Genomic DNA, 27,705 nt, shown 5'->3' with positions numbered 1-27,705 from the left:
AAGAGCGAGAGGACACGAATATTCCTTTGCTAACTGTTGCTTTTCCTTTCTCCTTCTTTACGAAAGACGACGCGCCTATAACCGAACAGACAAAAAAAGGTACGTAGTCGGAGAGCGGAGTGTAATAACATCAACAGCTTAACGACTATGGGATAGGAGAAGTGTATAAACAATATAACATGAATCACAATTATGCAATAATTATTAATCGCTCATCTTCGTCGCGCAATTAGATAAAATTAATAATAATTTGATCTAACAACTCTGATTACTCGTAGATTGCACTCTATGAACCCGGACCATTTCCATTCGCCGATCGATCATCGTTTCCCTTTCTTCCAACTTGGTTTCTTCTCTGTCTCTGCCTTGTCCGATAATCTTCACCGCCAAGATCCACCGACGAAAAACAGAAGAGGCCAGGGTTTCTTCGGATTTCGAGCGAATGTGCGACGAACGCCTCGATATATATACATATATGTGTACATATACATATATATGCAAATATGCATATGTGTACATACATACATACATACATACATACATACATACATACATACATACATACATACATGCATACATACATACATACATACATACATACATTCATACATACATACATACATACATACGTACGTACATATATACATACATACATACATACATACATACATGCATACATACATACATACATACGTACGTACATGCATACGTACATGCATACGTTCCCACCCCTAGCCAGCCCCAGTCCCAGTCCCACCCCCTCCCCGGTTTCCTAGGTTGCTCTGTCGCGACAAAGTCTTCTGACAATTACGAATTCACCGAACATATCAACTGTGTATAACGAGATTTTAATCTCGTTTCGCACAGATAGAACGTGTTACGAAAAAGAGTTCCTTTTGATTGAGCTCCGTCTTCTTTGAGAAACAGCGTCTGGCTGTTGACAGTCTTCGAACTATCGTTCGAATGACGTTGCGAGTACACTGGTGTGTGTCCTTATTTATTTATTTATTTATCTTTTTTTCTTTATTTTTTCGTTATCATTTTGTTTCGCGTATCCTACTTTGTATTTGCCTCCCTATGATAATGCCCTCGTGGTAGGCAGGAATCGACCAATCAGGCCTGGTCGAATCCTATGACTGGTTTTTCCTCTCTAAGAACTTAACTAGGCCGTAGTCCTCGATAGCTGGGGACTGTATGCGATTGCAGCATCATTTTGGCATGTTTCAACGACGTTCTCATCTTGGTATTTTCTCTAATTTTGTGAAAATACAGTGGTACGATACGAGGACGAGACAGTAATCCCCCTCCTTTTCTTTCTCCTCTTCGTTCGCCCGTTCTTCGCCAGCTGCTCCTGCCTGTCCGCCTGCCCCCCGGCCCCTCGCCCCTTAGTAACCCCACGTTTCTTCGGGTTCGTGTTTCACCACGCTTTCCTTAGGGCTTTCTTCGGTGGACTGCTGTGTCTGTTGCGTGGATGGTGGCCTCGGCGACGTCACCGGACTGTTTTGTCCAGACTTTGGACTGGGCAGTGGACTGTCCCGGTCCTGGCCATTGTTTCCAGAGACCGAAGACACGTCGCTTTGCGCGTCTTCCTCGTATCTGTCGTGTACCGGTGTCGGTTCTACCCTAATAGTTTCCTCCGCTTCTCTTTTAACCCCGTAATCGTCCGTTTGCATCACGCAAACACCGTTGATGATCACCTCATCGCCCGCTCTCGCCGGTTCTTGCCACTCCGGATTTACCCACTGCGGTGCCGCGGGTTTCCTTCTGTTCGATCTAACCGCTGCCGGCGCTGTCGGCGTTTCCGCGGGTTCCCGCTTTATGCTACCCGCCGATCCCTCCGAGTCTTCGCTACCCAGATTGCTCATCGCGTCCTCCACGTCTTCGTCCTCGAACTCTTGGTTCGGCTCTCTCTTCAGAGCGTTCATCGACAGATCCAGGCCCGAGCACTGCTCCTTCAACGCGTTTCCTACTAAGGCAGCCAAGTTAGGATTGAAGTATGGAGTGTAAGGTAGGGGCACGTTACCCAGGCCCAGCCTCTCCTTTTGAATCTCCAACAGTCTTTGGTTTAACAGCAACCTGAATTGAACCGGGTCAAACGGTTGGCCGGGCTCTCTTGGGGACTGAGGTTCCGGTTGGCCGTGAGGCGTTTGCTGCTTCAGTCTCATCCGATGATTGTGAAACCAATTAGTGATGGTTCGCGAGGAGAGCGCCAGTTCGCCAGCGAGAAATTCGATGGTGGCGACATTAGGGTACGGATCGAGGGCGAATGCCAGCCTGAGGGCTTCCTTCTGCTCCTCGGAAAAGAGGACCCGTTGCTTCTTAGCCGAGGCTGGTCCCGGACCCGGCGATGCCGCGTGATAGAATTCCGACGTGTCGTTACTCGACGTGTCCGAGCTGTTATCGTGGCCTGGACCACTGCTACGCCGTCTCTTATTCGCCTCTCGACGCTCGTTTTTTAACGCTTGCAACCGGTCCACGTTGTGCGCGTCAGACAACCATAATTGCATTCTAATGAACGGTTCTCGGCCCTTTATACTCAGCATATGCCACGGTTTCGGTTTGCTCAGCAATTCGCTCACGGAGCCTTGCGACAATCCGAGAACAGCCTCGCCGAATATTTTCTGACCAATGTTGTTGGCTAGTAACGCTTCTTTGATCTTGGTCGTGATGGTTTGCGTATCGAGATCCTGCGTCAACGCAGCCATTTCGTAAACACTCGGCGAGATGTGCGGATGGAGGCCACGAAGCGGCGATGGAGTCATCTGATGATGCGGCGAATGAAGGTTCATCTGCTGTTGTTGTTGCTGTTGCTGTTTCTTCTGTAATTCTTGCATACTGATTTGCGAATGCGGATGATGTGGTCCAGGTGGCGTTAGCATCATCGGCGGCGGTGGTTGCGGATGCTGCGGATGCTGAGGACTCTGCTGCGGTGGACCAAGCTGCTGCATTTGACTCTCTTGCTGATGCTGCGCTGCTGCCTGAGCGGCTGCTTGCGCCGCAGCTTGTGCTTTCGCCGCGTTCTGAAGTTGTTCTTGAACCAGTTTCGTCGGAGGCATAGGCTTCATCGGTGTTCCACACGCTGCGAAAAAGAAAAAGAAAGAGGAACGTTGAATCGCGTTACCGTCCACGAAACCTACGAATTATAGTCGGAAAGCTCACTTTGACGCAGTATACGTCAGAATGTTGCTTCGTTAAACTTAATCCTCTATTATTAACGCGATAAGTATCTTTCATTCGTTTGCTATCGTTCTCTCGGCTCGTTCAACGTCCATACGTGTTCCGGTATTTTTATTAGCCAGCAGCATTCGGCACGCCGTATCGAGCTCCCAAACTATCTTCGTTTTAGTAAAATAACAAAACATCTATATTGACCTGAGTTAAACTTACGAGGCAGGCCACCGTAGCCGCCGGTCCTCATCAGCTTTTCCGGCGCGATCTTATATTGGCTGGCCACCAATTTGTGTACCGCGTTGTCATCCTCGAGGAACATTTTCATCCTGATGAAGGGCTCGCGACCTTTTTGCGTGAGCATGTGCCATGGCTTCGGACGCGCCAACAGGTCGGAAACGGAGCCCTGAGATAAACCCAACACGGATTCGCCGAATAAACGTTGGGAAATGGAATACTGGGATAACTGTTCCTTCACCTGCAAAGACAAATTTTTTCCACTTACCATCGTTTACTTATCCGATTCATCGCGTATAACGTATGTTGATCGGTAACCGGTCAACATTCTACCATTCGATTTACCATTCGATTTCAATTATATATAGAATAACTTTAATTACATTTTCTACTTGCTAGACAAACAAACATTAAAGATAGACATTAAACAGACTTTGTTCGTACCCATTACCCTTTCATTTCTATTTCTGATTTCTATTTGAAATTATTTATTGCCGGTATTTATTTCCTTTGTCGACATGCTGACGAGCACGTCTGGACCCTACTAAACGTTGCTTCTCCTCGTATACCTATGTGTGTATATAGCACTGTTTAGTGCTATGCATAATATTATATAGTATTACATAGGTATACATAGGTATACGATTCTATAGTACTGACTATAGTAAAGACGAATGAAAAACAAAAGTCTCGAACCATCGATATATTCGACTGTTTTAAAGAACGGTACTGTGAACTACTTCCTTTACGAGTACCGTATAATGATACGTGATAATCATCGTATGATAATTTATATATTATATTACATTGCATAAACGCGAAGAAACTATTTTCGTGTCGTTGTAAATGGTATTGTACGCAAATCTACGAATTAATTTGCCAGAAACATTGTAAATCGTGTAAGGTTTTCTAATAAACCTTTTAAATCCTAAAAGTATCGTATTTTTTAGAACATTCGATAAGCAAATTTATATATTTTCGGACTATTACGCGTCACTCTGTTATTTTTTAGGAAGCAGGGTTTGTTAGGTTTGTTAGGTTTGTTAGGTTTGTTAGATAGAAATTCAATCACGAGAATTTATCTAGTTACATCTAATAGGTATATATACGCGTTACCGTTCAAAAGTTAAGAATACATCAATACGCGAGACATTACTCGTTCAAATACGTTCGATTCTACGTGTCTATTCATCATCGAGACCGTCGTTTCTCTTTCCTCTCCCCCCTCCCCCTCCCCCCCCGCGCTCCATCCGAAGTACCCACCACTCTCACCCTCTCTCTCTGAATACTCGTAACAAAAGGGAGGAAAATATCGAGGCAATGTTTAAAAGTTGTTTCAAACTACTAGGCGAAATGGTTTGGCCGAGGGATCGCGTAGAATGGAACGGATAGAGTTGGTGAATAAAGGAAGAAACGGTAGAGATAAGTAGGCGGAAATTTTTGGAAGAACCACGTTATTCCCACTGTAGTACGTTCATCCACTACATATACGGGTAGAAATACGTAAAAAGATATTATCGTAGTTGATTTGTGATTGGTCGCGCGAGACAAGAGAACGATCGAATTATTTCGTTTAAGCTCGATCCCTAACCTTCGAACGGCATACTTGGATAAATTGCTCGGAGTAAACGATTCAACAACGATTCAACTTACTCTCTTAACAATGTCCTCTGTGTTCAAGTTATTATACATGTCGAACTGTTGCTGAGTGATGGGAGGAAGTACTGCTTTCAGCGGCCTCTGGTTGGCCGCGTGATGGGTAGGCGTGGACGGTTGACTGATCAGACTATTCGTGATAGAGGCCATCCTCTGAAGGGGACTGGCCGCGGCTGCACCCGAGAATTCCTCGCTAGGTGTCATTGCTGGTGGAAGAATCGAGTTTCCAAGCGGCGAACTCGCGCTGGATCCACCTGGCGTCGTCTGGGGTGCGGTGGTTGGTTCTTGTTTTGGCCTGACCAATGAAAAAGCGCTTCCCGCGTGTCGCATTGCTTCCTCCATTTTCTCTTTATCCTCTTCGGAAACGCCATTTATCATTTTGTTCCTCGGATCCACTTTGCCCAGGCTCAAATCTTGAACACCTCCGCCATTCGTCGCTAGGTGATGTTGCTGAAGCGCTTGTTGCTGAAGAGCGAGCAGGCCAGGCAGTCCGGGCAATCCTGGCAGTCCAGTCAACGAAGGATTCTGACCCGGTGTCACGTTCAGTTTCTGCAGTTCACGATGGTACGCGTCCAGTGCCAGCCGGATGTCTTCCTGCGTCCGCTCTATACCTTGAAGACCACCTTGCGCGCTGCTGAAAAAGTGCGGGAACATCGCGCTACGATTAATCGAGGTCGCGTGCTGTCCTCGATAATGATCAATCCTGCAACTTTCCTCGTGATAAATATCCTCTCGTAATCCGAGCTTTCGCGTTGCTTTCGCGTTGCTTTCGCGTTGCTTTCGCGTTGCTTTCGCGTTGCTTTCGCGTTGCTTTCGCGTTCGAAAAGGCTCGTGTTTACACCTAACATTTTCGTGTTAAGTAACGAAACAGATATAGCGGCATATTAATTTTAGCCACATACGTCATCGGTTCGGCATAGTTCTCTGTTGCGCATTCGCGATCCGCGGTGACTCACGAGATCTATGGGATGCGCTACCTGGCTTTCGGTTAGGTCTATCGACCATCTTTAATCCTTCTCTTACGTCCACCTTATCCTTTTCGATTTCTTATCGTATCGCGATACATTTGCAATTTCCGATTACGGAACGGAAACCGATGCCGTTTTAACGCGTTCGTAACTACCAGTCATACTCTTCGCATAAACATCTGCCAATTATTATTTCGTTCTCTAATCTTTCTCGATCGATATATCTTTCGGAAGGATCTTTGAAATATGTAAAATATACCTCCAATGCCAGCATTTGAACAGGAACCAAAGTTATTTCCTTAAATTCAATGATGAAATCCCGCGATGCGTGTTATGCGTGCTACGCGTTCTACGAGTAAAAATAAATTGGGAAAGTCGCAAACGTGGTCCGATAAATGACGAGTCCAAATATCTTTCGCATCTTCCTTACGGAACGCGAAGAAAAGATTACGATAAGTTTACTCGCGATACCGTACACGGTAGGAATAAGTAAACGATGTTTACCTTTCGAGCGAACACGTGTACTTTTCTAATATTATTTTTCATCGTGATAAAATATGGGGGATAGAATCGTAGAGGTAAGCACGACGAATTTTTTATGGTACTCTGTATTTCAAGTTTCTCCTATGATACCGACAAAGATTAGAGAAAAAAGTGCATTTATAAATTCGCTATTCGAATTTTAATTCGTAGAAAGTATTCCGTATAGTTGAAGGAATGATAACACAATGATTGAGATCACCGTTATTTCTGACGGTTGCTATTTCTTCTAACCATATATCACACGATATATCGGATGACAATAGATATACGAAGCTGTTACCAAGTTAAAAAGGGAATTAATCCGATTAAAGCTAAAGCGAGATAGAAATAATTTCATCCGAAATATAAATAACGCAATTTATTTATACGCGATAATATATATCATTGGCCAAGTTTTGTCACGAGTATGACCTGGTGTTACGAATCAAAGAATTAATCGACTCTATGCCATCTCTGATTGAATTATTCAGGTAGATATTGAATAATTTCAGGTAGGCAGCCACAAACGATTTTTAGAACGACTTGAAGCGTCATTTGGTCGAGAGCCTCACCTGGAAGAAAATTCTCGCGGTCCACGGAGGTCTTCCACCCTCCTTCCCATTATCTTGGCGAGCTCCTCCTGATAAATCCTCACTACCTTTTCTTGCGGAATGTCATCGTTCTCGTATTTCTTCAGTCTCCTATTTTGATTGTCAAGCCTGTCTTTGTTGAAGGGGCTCGGGCAACCGATTCTGTTCGGACTTTTGCTGTCCGCGTCGTTCGACACTTCGTGTTCGCCCCTCATCTGTAGATGGCCTGATTCCGAGAGGATATGCGCCAATCTTTCGTCGCTCATTTCTGGCGGACCACCTTCCTGTGGACCGCGCGCGAACGCTGGCATTCCCTGCTCCTTGCCTGAAACATACTCTACGGGTGAGGCACAACTTGTGATGCGTTCTTACTCAGTTTGATCTTATTGGTATAGTATAAAATAGGTCAAGAATTATGCGTTAGAAGGCTAGAAGTATAAGGCTTTGGGATTTGGATTTACAAAAATCATCGCGCCGGGCAAATTCTTACATTTTTCGCGATGTAACTTTTTCAGAAGAAATTGAAGTTACCGAATATCGATATTTTGCATTCCTTTCTTCGTACGTTCGAATCAGCTTAGAGAATTCCGAAAGGGGTATCGTAGTAAAACGTGATTCAAATTTCATTTCATTCCTAATCATTGTCCTTTATTGTTTCTTTCGTTTCCGTTATTTCGTTCGCAGTTGGCTGTAAGAGTTTCTACGAGATTCTAATGTACCTATGCGATCGACCACAAAATTCTCTACGCTCCTATCTTTCAATATCGGATTGGTCCGAAATTTTCTAACGAGATTCCAATATTTTTCTACAATTAGCATTGTATTCGATTTCTATATATCACACATACGTTCATATATCACGTATACGTTTCCTTCGAAATGAACATTTCGCATCATCGTATCCTAATACGTTTCTTTCCTTTCGTTAGTCGATCGGGATTACCGAGGTGATCGAGGTTATCGAGAAGCTTATGAAGACAAGGAAATATTAGCCGCAAATGAAACAGCGAATGAACGTGGATTCTTCGAACTGTGAAATAAGTGGGATGAGAATGTATCGTACTAAAATATGTAGACTAGGTTATTTAGTGACAATCATTTCCAAGTGCATGCTTACAGTCGCACACGCTTCTTTCGCGTTTCTTGAAGAAATGGCCAAATGGCCGTAACTTGACAAATGAACCTTAACCTGCATTTCTGTACATTTACTTTTCTGTTTATCCAGACTCGTAGAATCGACCTTTTTCCATCTTCTTTTCCCGAATATGCATGCGATTATTTCAATCGTACGTCTATACGTATATACGATCAATGTATGCAGTAAAGAACGAAGAAAGAGTGTATTTTATCCGATTTTATGAAAGTAACCGACATTCTTATTAACGCGATCGATCTTTCGAATCCTTGCGTATATACATTGCATGTATATCTACTTGCTTGCTTCGAGCCACAACTCGTATATGTACATATATGTACACGTGTCACTACGCGCGTAGTCCACCTTATATTTACATTATGTAAGAAATATTTGTCAGAGATAAATGTTTAATAATATTTACGTTAACATTTACGTACTGTTGTATTTTTCTTACTATATCGCAGATTGAATTAATTAATTCTTAGGTAATCGATAAATCGGTATCGGCAGCATTTTTAATCGATAGAAACCTACATAGTCGTGTTCTTAATGAAAGATATCTTCACCTAACTTCGACCCGTATCGTATGTGAAAAATCGGAACAAGGATTACACTGCCAGAAACAACGAACAAGTTAACGCGATAACAAAGTGTGTGTGTGTGTGTGTGTGTGTGTGTGTGTGTGTGTGTGGATGTGCGTGTGTATTCATTTTTCAATGTACAGTATATCGCGGTGGTACTGTACCGGGGAATATCTTCTAAATATCAAACTTGCTACAACAACGATAAAACTGAAGTCTTCTTTGAAATTTGAATACTTTTAACGAGGCGGTTACTCAAGTATTCTCCGTTGTCTAAAAATTCACTAAACGCGAATAAATAGGAGTCACACAGTTGAACACAGTTGAAGGTTTGATAAAGAGAAAACGGCACACCACCTGTCTAATCAGATGCTAGGGTTCGCTCTACGTTAGATCGTGATTCCACGTGGGAGTAATTGATACAACGCAAGATCGATAATACTGATCCGATGGCGAAAGCAAAACATAATCTAATAACGATAATTAAAATATCCTTTTTCCAAGCTTTGCCCTTGCGGTCAGTCCACCACCCTTTTACACCCGTCCCGCCCTTTCACTTACCTACCGCAACAGCGTACTTCTCCTACGTGTTTCCTGTTTAATTGACCAATCAGCCGCAAGATTCAGACGAATGAGCCATCGATCATGTCTTTGATTGCTTCGGTGCACTCGCTTTATCACTCTCGCAAACATTTTCACCACGGATCGACGAGCTTGTGCTCGATAGAAGGGATTTAGGTAAATTAGGCAGAGTTTGCGTTTGGCAGAGAAAAATTCTTTGCTCGTGTTAGAAGCATTGAACACGGTTTGTTAACATCTGTTCAATTTTCTTCATTTTCTATCCAACTTTGTATTTCAAATTTTACAAGTATACTTCAGAAATATAAATATATATTTATACGATGGACTTTTGGACTTTTTTCATTCTAACAGAAAGAAAAATGGAATTTCATCATTGCAATTCTACGGATATTCCTCGCATTATAAAAAGAATATTTTCTACCATTTCCGTTTTAAATTCATTTTTACCTTTCGTTTCATTATTTCCGTTCAAGTGATTTGTTTCCGTTGTAGAATGACGCTCACTCCTCGCGCCAATCTTTTGCGGTAATTATTCGAGACAATGCAATTAGCTCCAAATATGTCCCATATTTTCGGCTGAGTTTTTCACCGAGTTTTCGAGTGCGAGGATTCGAACATTATCCATGGTAGGTACCTACGTTTGGCTGAATTTAACGATATATCATTGGAGATGATATCATGGAGATGATATCATGGAGATGGTAATCGCCATTTTGTAATATTTGCTAACTTTCCGAATACAAAAGACGAGTTAGAATCGACGATGAGAGTGTAAGTGTAAAGGACTGTAAAACTACTTAGCTACTTAACTTACTCACTTAAACTACCGAAACGTATCTGGCGAAGAGTAAAAGTTCAAGAGTATTGCAATAGTTGTTTTCAATTATTAATTTTCGATACAATTTTTGATGAAACAGACAAAGATCGATATAGCTATACCGATCTACTATATCGATTATTATACATTCGAAGAATGGTTCGAAAAATTGTGGAAAACTCATATTTTGCGAACAGTGTTGTGCTGCTTGTCAGTTTTCACTTTGACATCGGGTTACATAAATAGACTGCTGCTCTAGTAACTGTTGTATTTTAAATACTCTATTTTCTAACCAGATCTAACGAAGCCCGTTTCCCGCAAGACGGCATCTCGAAATCTCGTGAGGATAGAGACTTCGATCGAGCCACGGATAACGATTAAATAATAATATTCGAAGCGCGATAAAATTACGTCTTTCGGACGAAAGATGATCATTCGAAGCTAATCTATGGCTAAGCTAATTTAATATCGTTCTATCGATAAAATCAGTGTTTCGATAATCGTGCTTTTTCGTATATTATCGTATAACATATATTATAATTTGGACGGTAAATTCGTGAATAGCAGAAAAATCATGTTCTCTTTTATTTTCGTCGGAATGGAAACATAACGCGGTGTCGAATGCGAAACGCAAGAAGGAAAGATTAATTGGTCATTAAGGTTGGAATGCAGACGGCGATCCAAGAAACCGATGTTGCAATTATTGCGGGAATATTGGTGGACGGGAAATGTTTCAAGAAATCGACAACGTGGTGGGTGGAAATATTACGGGGACAATGATGACAGTCGAGGCTCGTTCCGTGCTTGTGGAAGAAGCTCACGCGACGCGACGTGTACAGATATGGTCTGCGAGCTTGTATTGTGTCGTGACGTTTGAAGTCGTGCCAACAGAGTTCGACTTACGCCAAGCAGCTCCTTTTTGTATCCACACGAGATATTTTCCCGGGGTTGCGACAATCTCTTAACGAAAGAATCGACTGATTACGAGGCTGACACGATTAGCCATCTTGCGAATGTCGAGATCGCTAACGTACAGTGATTTTCATCTCTTGTTATAATATAGTATTAATCGAAACGTACACTTCCTTTTCTAACCAGTATTTATATATCTACTGAAGTTTCTGCAAATTTCTATAAACCTTCAAGTTTTTATCGCTGCGTATATTAATGATTGTGTGTCTAATCCTCGTAAATATATCGATTTTCCAATTTTATAGGAATAAAGTAGGACATTACCGACAGTTTTCTCAGATTCACTATTAATAATTATCCGTTGTTTATCCTATCGACGATTTGGTACTCCTAGATGTTTAAAAATTTTGGGAATTTTTAAAGAAAACCATGCTTCATAGAAAAGAAATTAAAAACTGTGTCAATGTTTCTACGACCAATTTCGTTCTATATACCTGTAATATGATAAGCAACAGAATTTGACTCTTGTTCAAGATTCATCTTACTAAATCACTTTCCATTTTTTTTTTAAAAAAAAAAAAAAAAAAAAAAAAAAAAACCCCCGACATATCGAGTTCAGCTGCGAGTTTTAATTCGATCTGTAACGACCTCTAATCTGCAAAACATTTAGCCATTCATTTTCTAGTATTTCAGAATTGATACCCATTTTTCCTACTATTTCAAATTGCTTCTTTCAAACCGTACGTTTGTATATTTTTTCTTCTTTTATTTCCATGCGCATGCGTATAACGACATCGTAACGACATATAGAATATTACGAAAACTTTTATCGCGTTACTTCTTTTCCCATCGTGTGTTTTCCATAATTTCGATACATTTTTCTAATAACTTTTATTTACGATTCGAGTTTTTATGCGAAAGAACGAACAACGTTTACGTCTGGGTAGCATCTAATCCGTAATAACGTAACAGGTAGATGAAAAATGGGTTTTTAAACCAGTTGCAATGGAAAAACTTCAGAGGGGATAAACGAAATCGAATTCGAATCCTATAAGGTGTTTTCCTGTGAATATGTTAGTAAAATTGGCATTATCGTTATCGAAAGGAATACCGTTAGCGCATTCTGATCGGTATAACGATACTTTGTCTCATATTTACGTACAAATACTTATCCAGTTCACTCACCACTTATTAATGCAAGCTTTTCCATTAATATCTTTTGCTTTATATCAACCGCGTGCATATTCGTAACGGCATCTATCGGTACGTGCAAACGTTACATCCACGTATTCCTACTTGAACGTATGAAAGAAAAGTTCGTTTTAAATATCGCACGGTATTGGATTTATACATTTTGATAAGAAATCTTCAACGTTATATAATCGACGAGATAAAATTTCAAACTCGAAAAACCAGCGTACAGATTATTCGATTATGCGAAAATAGTAATAGCATGTAATTATTCGTACGTTCGACTTGCTTTACATTGCTTCAAAATGGATAGAAGAAGTGTAAACTTTGTTCTGTAAAGAGCAAAGTGTAAAGATCGCATTTCAGATTTTGCATCAGTGGTATACGCTAGATGAAATGTATCGAAGAGAAGAAACTTGTAATTTTAATAATTAGAAATTTTACGCGGCAACAAATTGCGTAGCCAAAGAAATAATTTCGATCATCTTAAAATTGACTTTCTTTGTCTCGTGAAATTTGGACACGGTCGTAAAATCGGTTTGATACTAATTAGTCGAAGAATAATGCAGGTGTCGCGAGCTCGTTGTTTCCGTTGCGTATACGCAGTCTTGCTTGCCACCATCGTTTCTCCCGGATGACGAAACGTCACGGTTCGTTCGTTCAGATCGCGCCAAGGCATCAAAGACCGGCGTCGGTGGCGGCGGCGGCGGCGGCAGCGGCAGCGGCGATGGTGGCGGCGGAGACGTCGGCGGTGACGGGCGTACAGGAACCGTCGAAAGAAAGAACAATCCAGCTCGTAAGGACAATGGCCAAACCGGATAAGAAATCCATATTGCATTTTACGTTACGTCTGGCGTGAAATAAAAAACACATCGTGATAATCACCAGCGAAAGAGAGTACATGTACACGTCTACGTATATACGTGAACGCGTAACTTGAAACTTGTTTAGAGCAGGTGGAGGAGGGTAAACGTTGACAATGGCAGATTACAAAATTTGAAGCAATTTCGTGAGAACCTGTCATCGGGTATGTAGTTTAAGAAACGGAACGATTGTCACGAGAACGCGTGTTCCCGATTTGTGTTCTCGACAACGAGAATTCTTACGCCAGTCACGATTGTTGGTCGACTCTATGAAAAGTAAGTACACGTGTCTATAAAGTCGGATGATAGGAATCAGGAACGATGAAAAATAGGCTTCTGCGAACTGTCCTGTTCAAGCCTTAAGCTCATTTCAATTAAAAAATGCTCATGGTTGAAAAACAAGACGAAAAATGGAATTTCGATGGAAAGCGAGGTTAAAATTTTATTACGGGTTCTACTACGGGTTCCGATTTTAAATCCTTTTCCTTTCCTTTCCACATAATAACGCTAAAGAATTGGAAAATTAAAAAATGCTGGATAAAGGAAGATTTCTCTCTTTCTTTTTCTTTTTTCAACCATATGAAATAATGAAATATCGACATTTTTCTGTCTCTTTTGCAAAATTCAAGGTACACGTTACAAATTAATGACAACACTTACATGCATATGTATATATTACATACGAAATTTCATTATATGTCGATCCGTAGAACAGATCCGTGAAGAAGAATAAATTTAAACGACATATAGATTGAAAAATCATAATTCTTCCATTTCGCTATTAAAAATAATCTTTGATAGTTTATTTCTGTTACGATTAAAAAACGAAATTATTCTTCGTACTTGTTTGATTCAAACAAGTCTCGAATTTATATTATTCCATCTACGACGACTTATACCTATGTTATCGAAACTGGAATTGGTTTTTACGTTAAAAATATTCCCCATAACGAGTAGTATCGTATTAAGAATAATTTACGAAAGTTTTAAACAATTTTCCCCAAGCTCTTTTAGTATATATACGCGTGCGTGTATATATATATGTTCGTAAAATATGTATATACCGATAAAAAGGAAAGAGAAATTTGAGCGATATAAAAATTCAAGAATGACAAAGGAATGAGAAATTTGACGACGGATGAGAAAGAAATTTGAAAAATATGTGTATCGAAGATCGATATGACGCGCAAAGCATAGTCTGTTTGTAACTCGGACAAACGATGGCCTGTTTTTTTCAAGTTTTCCAAGATCCATTTGAAGAGCGTGCAATTTCCGTGAGTTGGAACGACGACAAAGACGGTGGTACGAGCAAGGCGCGAGGAGGTGGAAGGATACAATCGGGACAGAAAATCTGATAAAATCGCTATATGAACCAGAGTAGCCTCGCGCTAATGAACGTAACTCTTTCGCGTTGCGCCAGTCTACGTCGTGGCTCTTTCTCTTCCACACGTGCAAGATGTGCGTGGCTGCATATAGCGCGTTTAATTGACGATGAAATACGCGAGTGCGAGGCACTGTCGGGGGTGCCTTCTTTAAATCGAGCACCGTACAGGAGCGCACCATCCACGAGAACGCGTTATCGCGAATGAAGTTTGGAACAGTTGGCTCTCCGCGCGGAACATCATGGTTAATCTGTCTAACTCGACACGTCTGTTTCGTATATCAGCTGGTTCACGTGAAACGTCGTTGCTGTAGAATTTTTAATTTCGCGAATCTGTACCGATCCCTATCGGCAATTGCAATCTTCGAAAGAAAGAATTTCACCGCGATACGCGTGTAACGAATGCTAGCTAACAACGTTAGCGTTCCTTTATCACACGGAACTATTAGAATCACGAAATCGGTCATCGCGAATTCCATTTCGAATATGTATATTCGAATATGAAAAGAATCGTGGAAAATGCGTCGCGATATGATTTTCCCCTGGTCCAATACGAAGGAGCAAAAAGATCGGAGAAATCGATAATATTTTCCGAAATATTGTCGAATGTAACGTGTATACGCATATGTTTCGTTTAAAAATATTGAAGGTTTCGTTACAAATTTCGTTATAAATACGTTTTGCAAATGCGTTAAAAATTTCTTTTTCTCAAAAATAATTTTACTTTATTCGAATCTAAATGAATGGCGAAGTAAGCGATAAAATTCTTCCTTCTGAATTTTTTCTTTTCGACTACTTTCGTAACTAAGTACTGACGCATAGATGAGATTAGACTATCTCGATTCGATACGAAGGTATCGGAGGAACACACATTCGTTGCATGTACAGTCCGTTCTATAAGCATAAAATACATGCAAAATAGAAATTCATTAAGAATTTAAGATTCGGGAGACGCGATTTCTGATTATCCGAATAAAAGTATAACTCATTCATTTCCATTTTTATGAGATTTTATTATCCACGAGGCTAGAAATGTATGGTGAACTCATGCGACGAGTGACCAAGTGTGAGTGGTAATAGTAAAGTGTATTAAATAAACTATTTACAATTGCGAAGGAACAAGAATCAATCTTATCGTGCTACGGCGGAAGATCATAGAGATTTTATTATCTTACAGGGATTTGATAATTGCATGCTCTGTTCCACTGATTTTGTATCACGAAATTTTCTTATTTAAACTATTAACTATAGATGACGAGGATCCTGCTGACCGCTTGGTTATTGCTTAATAGGACGATAAATGCCCAACCAATGTTCTTCAAACTACGTGGCCCGTCTGTAAAGTGCTAAACTAAGCTGTCATAGATTAGATTTACATTTTTCCTTTCTTGCGAATTGTCCACAGTTCGTAGATAAGTTCTTTGATAAGTTTCTAGTAATACAACGTTTACTCGAGGTTTCAGATGCGAATGTAATTTCGAGTATTAATAAGAAACACGAATTATTATCACCCATTCATGGTGATTATCATTTTGTCTTGCAATTTTCACATTTCTTTGCCTTCAAGATCATGCGAATGTTATGATATGCTAGGTCGTTGAATTCGGTTAGATATAGGTTACAATAATGTTAGATCAGAAATGCAAAGTGCTATTTGAAAAAACGAATTTGACATTCAACATTTAAATGAAACATATGAAAAAGTTTTTTTTTTTTCAATTGCATAGAACTCAAAAACAGAGTAACGTCTGTCGAAGAGATTTTTTTATCAGATTATCGCAAGTACTTGAAAAATCATACCTAACGATCCATAGGATGGACAGTATGCATGTTGGATTAACGAAATACGTAGAACGACAATGAAATTCTTCGGGCTAATTCAATAGAAGAAGCACGATAAATATTATAGTAGCGTAAATAAATCGACGAATGAAATTTTTGGAACGAGAATAATTGATTGGAATTTTTTTTGCAAAATATACCTTGCTAATTTCACCATGTTAATACGAACACGAAACTTTCGCTGCTATCGACTAATCGAAATAGTAACTCGAGTATCGATGTTTTTCTAGAACCAGACGAGTTTACAACTGACCGCAATTGCAAGAAATTTACAAATTTTTAAACCGGTATCGACTTGGAATTTTTCCAAATTTTCATTTCGATTGAATCGTTGGCTGTTAACGCGAGATTTATTTCGAAGCAGCACTTAATTAGAGAAAAGACGGGGTTTTCAACGATAAATCGTTCGCGATTCCGAACAAGCCGGCAGCGATCGTTCGATCTAGTAACGGTCCGCACTCGATGCTTTCACGCAATTAACGAATTAAAGCGTGCGATTAGAAAAAAGAAAAAGAAAGAAAAAGATGATCGTGTCGTTGGTATTGTGTACTCGTGAAATTTAAACCGACTGAAAACTGATTAGAAAGCGCGCGGGTGAAACGCGAACGATTTTCGATAACGATTTCACGCGAAACTCGTGGCTTCGATTATGGTCAGGGGTCCGATTTATCGACGAGCTATGGCGCGTGGTACTTTTAACTCTTTCGTTCGTAGCCAACTCCTACGCAGTCGGATTTCGAAATCGCAATCGCGCACTGATAACGCTATCTTTGCCGGATTGGGTCAACGAACGGTTGTGATCGAGCGTTAATTACTTGCTTCAACTATGATTCCGTACAATGAACGGTTTTACGGTATGTCGTCTGTTCCTTCTACAATACGTAATACGTTTATCGTGAATTTTATAAAAGAATTTTTGAAAGCATCGATACGTTCTTTCTAAGATGTTAAAATGTGTTTTAAATTGCTCTTCCTGATCCATTTCCTTTTAATCATGCATCAAAGAATATGCATCGTTATACATCGTTCTTAAATACATGACAAAAACGATGATACACGCAATTAGTTAGGTTATTATTTATTTCATTTTCAGAAGAGCTCTGTACTTTTCGTGATTATAACCAACATTTTTGTTTCGTTTGATTAAGCGAAGAGGAACCGATGATTAACGATGATATAAAGTGTCAAAGTTAACCAACAACGACGATTTTCGATGTTCGAAATATAATAATATTAAAAGTCTTTATTTACAGTTTTATACATGCAGTTAGCAAAATATATGCCTTTCAACAAAACTTTTGTTAACTAATTCATATTTATATTAAAACGCGTTTCGCTACGATACTATTATCGCTAGAGGGAAGATTATTCTTTGTAACGAAACCACGTATCGAAAATTTGATGTTTGCAAATTTCATTTACGAAATTAAGGGAATCGCTTTGCACGATAAAAAAGAAAGGAGAAAAAAGAAGAAAAGGGGAGAAGGGGAGGAAGGAAATAAAAGCATAAATAAAAGAGACGTTGATCTGGAATATTTCCCAATTTTATATAGAATAAGCGGAAAATAATTGGAAATTTTGATTACTGTTCAAATCGGAATTCACCGATACTTATTTGCAAAATATTTGATCGTCTTTTAACCAGGCATTCCCCATTCGATCGCAAGTGCGATCGTTGATTTAAAAATCAAAGACTCCATGCACCGGTTCTCTGTATTTTACGTTACATTTGTTTATCCGATCTCGCGGTGAAGAGGAAATAACAAGCATATTTCGAGCCGCGCAGTAGAACAACTTTAAAATTATAATCGCACATTTAGAGTCCCATGTCCGTGGCGATGATGCACATCCGCGTTTCGATAAACGGAATACGCTCCAAAGGGTAACCAAATTAAAAAGAAATCCAGTGATTTCAGATAGTTAGAGCAGCGAACGCTGTCTGAACTGAAACCGACTGGATAATGGATCGACATCGATGCGGAAATGGAAATAAAACGAATAATCGACGAACCGATAATTTAATTGTTTTTCATAGAAATTATTATTACCGTGGTAAAGTATTGCGTGTCTTTTTTTTAACGAGCTACGTTATGAATTAAAATCTAAAGAGACGAATTGTTTAATCTTTATCTTTGTACGTCGACATTTAAACGTTAGTTCGTATTCTTTAACTTAGTTTCCACGACTTTTGCGATTTTTGTACGTTTTTATAATTTACCGAAGTTTGACCTTCGCGGGTAAAATGTAGTCTACTCTCAACTATATCTTTCGTCATGCTTTATGCGTTTAAATATCCTCTTTCCTGTGATCATCGCCAATTTATGCCCGCGAATGTTGCTCAAAGAATGTTATTTTACACGAACGATTCATTTGTGCAAATCTGGCCGTGAAATAAACAAATACTCAGGTGTAACCGAAAGAGGGAAAGCAAAATCTATGGACAAACAGTATTGGACCGATACCAACTATGTTCTTCTATTACGGTAATCTCGCGGTATGATGCTCTTGGACTAGCTAGCCTTGCTTGGATCAATTGTATTGCACCGTTCACGAAGGATAATAAACGGTGGCTGAAGAATGAGCCAAAATTTGGACGTATTTATCCACAGGCTTAGTACAGTTGGCGAAATTTTTCCGGTGCGTAATAGTAATAATAATAATAATAATAATATTAATGCTAACAACAACAACAACAACGATAACTAATGGAACAATTTACTTTGTCCTTATTTCCCGTTATCCGGAACGATGATTCTCGATGATCAGGGCATCGTTAAATTATTTATGGAGAAGCCAGTTTCGACGTAGTGCTTTTAAATCGCTCGAATTACTTAATGCGTAGCTTTGTTATCTTGGTGAACGAAAGCAGAATGATTTATTCTTAAATTATTTTTCGTCGTGAATTTTCTGTATCATACGGAACTCGATCAAAAAGATGATATAAAATAACTTACTCGATGGGAACATATCTCTTTTCTTGCACCTTCGTAAACGCATTATCATATCGCGTTCTTGTTCGTTCCTTACAACGAGACAATTTTAAATACAAGGCAAACAAATATATTTGTATGGTTTCAAGCAAACGTTTAACCAATTAGTTACAATTGAAACAGGAGTTCTTACTCGTGTATGAACTAACCACTGGAAAGATTCTTTGTATCAGCCTTTGCATTAAACTCATCAAGATTTTATTTGTTACTATTGAAACGTCGTCTTTTCAAATCGGAATAAAGGCATCGATTTTTCCCATAAATCGCGAGTGATGATGAAAGTGCCGTGATTATGTTAGTAGAATTGAGAAATGCCCAACAACTCGTCCGTGACACAAAGAGTTCGTTCTCTGCTCCATGTCTTTTCAACGTATCGCGAAATCGATGGGAAATCGATGACACAGTCATCTACATCCGTGTTTCTTATACTATTTCGACATCGCAAATGATTTTGGTGAACGCGGATTTTGTCCAAACGAAATTTTTTCCAAGATATCTATAGAAAATCTCTTTTTCAAGAAGTTTCATTTGGAAGTTTGTTTTTTTTTTTTCTTTTCTTTTTTCTTTTTTCTTTTATATATTTATAAGTCGAAGTACATACGTCGATGTATATCGAATAATTACGAAATAAAAGTTACAGATATCATTTAGAAGTTTGTATATACGTAGGTTGCGTAATACGTAGATGCATAAGTATTTAGAAAATTAACTGGGACGGGTACCTGAGTTTTTAGTTTTTCCATATTACTAACTAATTTACTATATTACTTAACTAATTTTCATAGTTTTTATATTCTTTATGCTTATGTCGTGTTAATTGAATTTTTAGCCACTTTTTACAAACGGAGATGTAGAAGAATATTATAGAACGTAAAGGAAGAAAATGTTAATATGTGCGCAAGGTATATCGATAATAACTTACGTCGAAATAATTAACTCGCACTTCGTAAAGTAAACGTTTCGTTAATCAAACTATATTAATATCATATAATAACGATAAACAAAGATATGTCTGTTTAATCGAACTTGTAATTATACGCTAAACTGAAGAGATTTTCAGTGATCATTCTTATTCCGATACTTGAAATTTACTCAATGATTTCCATATCTTCGCTTTTTCTTACAACGCTTCATAATATATTTTATAGATGCCTTCTTTATGCAATGTTAGGCCACGTTCCCGTGAAAGATCGAGGAGGGCATAGAGAACCGAAAGTAGTCGAGGATTGCCACGTACAACAGCATTATAGAAAAACTCTAGATACGACTTTTGATATAAAAGAACTGTTATAAATAGTGAAGGAAACAAGGGTTAGCTTACTTTGAAATATCGCGATGTAGAGACAAATTAATTTCTTTACGTGTCATATTTGTATAGAACTATTTTAAGAGCCAACGTGGAATATTTGCTTTCACGCCTGCTAATATACATACGCGTTGCACACGTATGAGTAAAGTGTCAACTTATCCCGATATCAACTTATCACCTATATCGTAGGTACATCATACTTATTTCAGAAAGTTCAGCGATATTTAGAAAAAAAATTGTCAACCTTACCATAAACTTGTCACTCTATGTTCTCATCTCTCATCTCTCATCTAAAAAAAAAAAAAAAGAAAAAAGAAAAAAAAGCCAAAGATCGACATTCCCCATTTAAGAGTTTATCTTTAAGATAGAAATTTCTATCTTCCTTGCTATTATCGCGATATTCCCGTCTCTAAACTCAAAGGTCTTTGCTATCGTAAATAAGAATCACTCGTTCAATCTGAACCGATTGCGAACATCGAACGCTATTTGTTCGTTCGCTATGAGCAATTGACGGAAGTGGAAGAAATACGCGAGAAAGGTCCGAGCACGTAGTAAATATTCTCCGTTGGCAGCACGTCGGGAGGAGGAACATTGCTCGCACCCATTTTTTTCGCATCGTTTCTTCCTTCTCTCTTCCCTTCCCTTCCATTCACACGCGGTGCAATCCTTTTCTCTGTTCTTTTTTCCTTTTTTCCTTTTTTCCTTTTTTCCTTTTTTGCCCGTGCGATGCACATGATTATCGTTGTCGAGAATTCGACGGAAACCGACAATCCATTGATGCAGGACGTCAGCGTTGTCGGCATCGACCTTTTCCCTTCTCCGATCTGCCCCCAACCTGTCTGGCCGTTTTATATTTCGCGCGTTGAACGCGAATGCGCCACTATGGCGTCTGTACATCCTTTTCCACCGATATTAAATAATAATTTACAGAAAACAGGGGGAACGGATAGGGGGGCGGCGGAGCATAGAGTAGGGGAGGATGGTATAATAAGTGAGACGAACAGTGGTTCGACGAACATGACCTTGTAACGATAAAAAAACAACGGACCATGTATCCCGGAGTGATTCATGTCGCCGGGCACCGGCGAAACGCGATGCTTTACGACGGAACATGGATTTCGACGCGTGTCCCGCAAGGTAATGAATGTTTGCATTGTTTTCCTCCGGACATATAGGCATTTCGCGGTTTCGGTTGGTTTCGGTTGGTTTCGGTTGGTTTCGTGTCAAACGTATTTTACAGTGTACGGGATCGAAGGGAGGATTCTAATTGTAAGATACGATTACACACGAATTCGAGAGTTAAACGCGAGCGAAGAATTGCAAGAAGATTATGGAAGAATAAAAATAAGAATTTGTAACGCGGTAAGTTTCTGCTACTATCGTTTATTAGAACGGTTGGTTAGGGGCGATAGTGGTGGTGCGTAAAAACGCATGTTTCGCTATTTGCGCGGTGAAGGAATGGCTTTATCGGATTCGACGTAACGGTTATTTCTACTATAGAGTATATACACGGATAGAAATGTAGAAAGATCGGAAGGAAAGGGAAAAGTAGAGGGTGTAAAGAAGCGCGGAGAATGAGCGAAGAAACGAATTTTCCAATTATCGTTTGCATTATCGATAATTAAAATTCGATGGTGAAACGCGTGGCGATTAATCGTTTTGTCTGGATAGCGAGCAATTAGTTGCTGGAATCGCATCGAACGCGCGAGGAGAATGCATCGGAAACGATTTCGCGATCCCTCGGCAATCTAGCGAAAGTGTAAATTACCTTTTGCTATAAATGCAGGCGGGCCTCGAACGTCTATGCTCTCTCTCTTGGACCCTTTCGTCCCCCTCTCTCATCCTCCTTTCTGTCCTGGAACCCTTTATGTATTGCACCCTTGCCTAGAAGTCATCCCCAGTTTCCTACTCCCAAGAGCTATTAGCCTAAACAATATGGCTGCCAAACGCAGCAAACAATCGATAGCGTGGAGCGTGGTGCGCCAACTGGCTGTATAATTGAATTAAGACTATTAAAGACGAAATCGAACGTCATCTTCCAACTGTTTTGCGTAACATCTACCGTCTTAGATGTCTTGCAACCAATCTTTGTCTTCCACGCTGTAATCGTCCAAGTAAACGACTAATAACGATTGCTTTTCTCGAGTGGTTCGATGGAACGGAATTGCGTCATTTGGTTATTGTTAATCAGCTTGCGACGATTGTAGCGAACAGCGAAATGCTGGAAACAGATAAGTTAGGATGTTGCGTGGGGATATTATATCGAGTCTCTTTAAACAGGAAACCGCGTGACAAACTTCCATCGTACAAATTAATATTAAATTTGAAATAGAACCACCGGAAGCAAAGTTTCGAATAAAATTGAAAAATATCTCTGATTAATCCAGACGATTTTCCTTTGAAAATCATCGATGGGAATATTTAAGTAAAGAAATAACGTTTACGCGTTTTAATTCGCGAAATTCGTTTAGTTCGTACGCCTCGTAATTGTGAGTAAGTTTAATTATGAGATATAACAGTAATACGTTGAAACGTTTAGAAAGTCATTTCTCGATGACTTACTGACCAAGTGCATTATTTTGCTCCGCTATCGCTTCGCCAATCCTTTCCTCATTTTCGTTTTTCTCTTTTTCTTTTCCTTTCTTTGTTCTCTTCTTTCTTCCTTTCTTTGTTCTCTTCTTTCTTCTTTTCTTTCTTCTTTTCTTTCTTCTTTTCTTTCTTCTTTTCTTCTAGTCAGTAATCAAACTAAGGTTTGAAATGATATTTGGTAGAGAAGAATAGTTTTCGAAACAAGTATAGATCGTTTGTCCGTTCCGAGCAATTGCATCGATTAGGGTATGCTTTATTTCATAGTTGTGCATTATTTAAGCGGGAAACGTCCATTGCAGTTCAGTTTCAACACGTGGTACTACGCAGAGGCGAAACAGCCTGTTGCGCGGTTCATGTCTATGATGCGGAGTTGCTTGAAACAGCTAAATGTTCGTATCCTAATATAACCTTGAAATCACGAGATACCTTCTTGCTCACCTTATTCCTTCTTAATAAAAATGCTTCAATTCTATGCTACTAAATTAATACTAAAATTGTACTTGTATGTACTTTCTATGTACAGATCGAGTTTGACGGCTTAAAAACTAAATGGCGCTATTCTTAACCCCGCTACAGTCACTCGTTAAACACGATGAAAATTGGTGTTTAAACGATGAGAAATTTTTCAGCTATTCGAGAGTTTCTAAACGACGGGCGAAAGCTCACGACGTCACCAACGCATGTGCTACCTCGACAATTGATTCTCTAGCTTTCATGTAGAGGGAAGCGACCTCCGGTTCGGGGGTTATACGTGTCTCCTTCTACGATCGAGTTAAACCAAGTAGAGATACCATTAACACCCGTATTAGACAGCCGAAAAATAGTTAACTGACAGTTGATGGTTAGTGGTTCGGCAGAACAGATTATTGGCAGTGCGAGGCAGAAAAGATTTTGTAGGAATCAAACGGTCAATTGCCAGCGGCGAAGGGGAAACGAGCGATTATCGATCTGCAGTGGAATATCATCGACAGGTTAAGCATAGAAACGAATGGTGAAAGTAGTTGTTTCTGATAATTCATAAACGACGCATGCGTTTATCTTTATCGCGTTGCCAAACTTGTCGATGATGATCGTTGCCAACGATCAAAGAACAAACGGAAGTTATTACTCGTGTCCGCTGTGCGACGAGTGATCCGACGGTAGGTTAATACCGCGACTTCCGGCTTTCTTTGATCGCAAATTCGATTAGCCATATTACCAGAAGCGTGTACCACATGTAAAACGTTTCTTCTGGAAGCGATTAGAATGCACAATTAGAACGCACAATCTCTAAAACCCGTCTCTTCTGGCAGACGTCTGGTCTTCACCGCTCGATAGAAGCGACATATGTATGTATGTATGTATGTATGTACGTGGGTCGAAAAAAAACGGCGGGAAAATTGGAGAGACAGTTGGAAAGTGTTCGGTACTCACCTTTCTTGGGTATCAGAGATTTTAGCAGCATTACAGCGTTTTCGTCGCATGCCCAGCCGTGCATCTTCCGGTAGCTGTCGCGGCCTTTTTCCGTCAGCTTGTCCCACGGCTTCGGTTTGCTTAGCAACTCGCTAACGGTTCCTTGACTTAGCCCAAGGACATACTTGGCAAACAGTCTTTGACCGATGTTGTGTATCGACAGCAGCTCCCTGACCCTCCTGGCTATGTGCAATGTGTCCAGATTCTGCGAGGCGTACTTGTCCATGTTGTACCGCAGCATCTCTTGCAGCCTAGCCTCCATCGGATCACCCTTTGGGATAAGCGATTCACCGAGTCTGCCGGCCATTCCGGCAGCCCCGAACTCGTCGCTGAATCGAAACGGATGCGTCCTGTCGTCGAACCGAAACGGACTCTTCAGTGTGTCCAGCACACTTAGACCTCCGATGTTGTTGTTCGTCAGGTGACTGTTGTTGTTGTTGTGACAGGATTCCTGGTCCGCTGGGCTCTTTGGCGGTGGCGCTGTCGGAACGGCGGGAGTCATACTTGCACCGTTAACGGAAATCGACGAGCTAGTCGTATCGATCATCGACGTTGGCGGTTGAAAGCTTAGTGGTGACGTTAACGCAGTGGTAGACGATGGCGTCGGTGGTGCAGGCGTTTCGTGACCGGACACCGGTGTCGGCGCTTTTTCGGCGTCAAGGCAACTCAGTGAAGTGGTTCCTAACGGGGTATTCGACTTGGCTGGCGTATTAGAACTGGACGATGGATCCGTTGGAGATGGAAGATGATTTAGGCTACTGCTAGTCGTCGGAGGATGTAAACCGATCAGTGGTTGAGCTTGCTGTAACTGTTGCTGCTGTTGCTGCAACTGACTTAACGGCGTCGGTTGCTGCTGTTGCTGCTGCTGTTGCTGTTGTTGCTGCTGCGGCTGCGGCTGCGGCTGCGGCTGCGGCTGCTGCTGCTGATGTTGCGGTTGGTGCTGCGGATGTTGATGCTGCTGGTGTTGCTGCTGATGTTGCTGCTGCTGCTGCTGCTGCTGCTGCTGTTGCTGCTGTTGCTGCTGCTGCTGCTGCTGCTGCTGCTGTTGTTGTTGTTGTTGTTGTTGTTGTTGTTGTTGATTCATGATGGACCTCTCCAACGTCCGCCTCCAGTTGGCGACGATCTCTTCACCGAGGAGGGAGCCGAAGGTCTCTACATTTTGTAAAGGAGGTGGGAAAAGGAGGCTAGGTGTCGTCGACGTGGCTGAAGACGGTGTCGGAGTGGAACGCGGTGGGAGGGAAACTGCTGCTGGGGGCGGCGGCGGTGGTTGCTGGGAGGACACGTGGGACGAAGGCGGCACACCCCCGACCCCGTGGGGCGAGGCGGTAGAGGCGCGCTGCAGGGGTGACGATAGTCCACCTGCAACCACCAAAAACACAAGGGACCGCGTCAACACGAGCTCACACACGCAACAGATGACAGCCAATATAGAACGTTTCGCGAACACCGGACTCGAAATTTTGAAATTTTAGACTCTGTTTTCACATTCGGTCATTCGTCTTGTCGTCTGTCGTAACAGCCGGTATCCCAAGTTCTTCGGTAGCCTTCCTGGACGATAGACGACGGGACCGAGACTCTCTTTTTCGACGCTTCGTCGAAACGAGGAACAACGTGGCCCAACGAGAGGAAAAGTGTCACGTGTCAGTCAATTGGGTTCAATGTCTCTTGTGATTTTTCTTTGTTTTCGTTTTGTTTCGTTTGTTTGTTTCATTGGTTTTGAATTACCGAAAGGAATCTCGTCCTCTCTTGTCTTGCGACCGGGTTTTCTCCAACATTTTCGTTCTCGAACGACGATAAACGATAAGGAATTTGTGTAATGTCGGGCCGTGGAATTTTTAGGCGATTTTGAATTTTCCACCTACGGGAGAGATGGTTTATCGTTCGAAAGAACGAGAAGTCGCGAGAGATTAGACAAGGTAACGCGCGTCTGTGGAAGCCGGAGAAAACGATATATCGATGGGTTTCCTTTTCTGCCACTTTCAAGCTCTCTCGCTCTGTCGTCACACTTTGTATTTTCCGATCGATACGTATGGATGAACTTTGTTCGCGAAACAATGCTTTGACAATGCGGGCAAATACCGTTTCGATCGCATATACCGTCCACAAATTTGCGTGTACGAGGTTTGCGTTTCCCAGCGTGCAGATGCTCGTAGTTGGGGTCTCCGGGCGACGTAAGCTGGACTGGGGGATGATCGGAGATGTCTGTGGTGTTTGGTAAGGAACGCGGATTTCGGGAATATACATATATATCGTGCGGGCGTTTCGGTTACGTTAGTATCATCTACAACGGCACGTTGATTCACGCACCACAGCGAGAGAGTAGCTCGAAAAATGTGCAAATCTAAGCGGTAGAGGAACCCGGAGAAATAGGCGGAAGAACAAAAGAGATAGGAAACGTGAGAGAAATGAAAAGATACAAAAGACGGAAGGGAAAGAAGAGAAAAGAGGGTACTAGAATAAGAGGGAAGCGCGGTAGCGACAGAAAGAAAGAGAAAGAGAACGAGTAATAAGACAGAACCATGATAATGGAATAGAGGGGTAAGAGAGAAGTAAGTTAGCAAGAAAATGGGAAAACGAGAGAGTAAAATACGAGGGAGAGAAAATGAAAAGAGTTAAAAAAGAAGTGCGAACACAATGGCAAGCAAGAGTTATTTTGTTGTTCCTTTTCTCTCGGTAAGCTCCTTCAGTCATCCCCCGTTCTTTATAGAAGCGTCCGCGTTGCGTGACTCGTGTCTTTTTTGTACTTTGTTACACGATACTTGTGAGCCCTTCGACGTAGCCTCGAAGAGAGAGAGAGTCGGGGATCGAAGACCAGAACTTTAGCGCAGGAATTAGTAGCGGCAATTCTATGATCTACATCTCTTAACCATATCTCCTATCTCTCTTTCGTTCTCTATCTATCTATCTATCTATCTAT

At 40.9% G+C, this 27,705-nt stretch overlaps 1 protein-coding gene across 1 annotated transcript in view; it reads right to left on the bottom strand.

Annotated features, from left to right (window-relative positions):
- Positions 1 to 768: 768 nt before the first annotated feature.
- cut (homeobox protein, cut) overlaps positions 769 to 27,705 on the bottom strand; it is a 152,735-nt gene continuing 125,798 nt past the window's right edge. The window contains 7 exon segments of the mRNA XM_017907413.1: positions 769 to 3,079; positions 3,373 to 3,646; positions 5,059 to 5,719; positions 7,124 to 7,478; positions 24,750 to 25,617; positions 25,802 to 25,863; positions 25,866 to 26,147. Of these exon segments, the coding sequence (XP_017762902.1) occupies positions 1,386 to 3,079; positions 3,373 to 3,646; positions 5,059 to 5,719; positions 7,124 to 7,478; positions 24,750 to 25,617; positions 25,802 to 25,863; positions 25,866 to 26,147 (4,196 nt within the window). The 3' untranslated portion in view covers positions 769 to 1,385.

This window comes from Eufriesea mexicana, unplaced genomic scaffold, assembly GCF_001483705.2.
Source record: "Eufriesea mexicana isolate 0111107269 unplaced genomic scaffold, ASM148370v2 scaffold7923, whole genome shotgun sequence".
NCBI lineage: Eukaryota > Metazoa > Arthropoda > Insecta > Hymenoptera > Apidae > Eufriesea > Eufriesea mexicana.
This window is presented reverse-complemented; position numbering and strand designations above follow the sequence as displayed.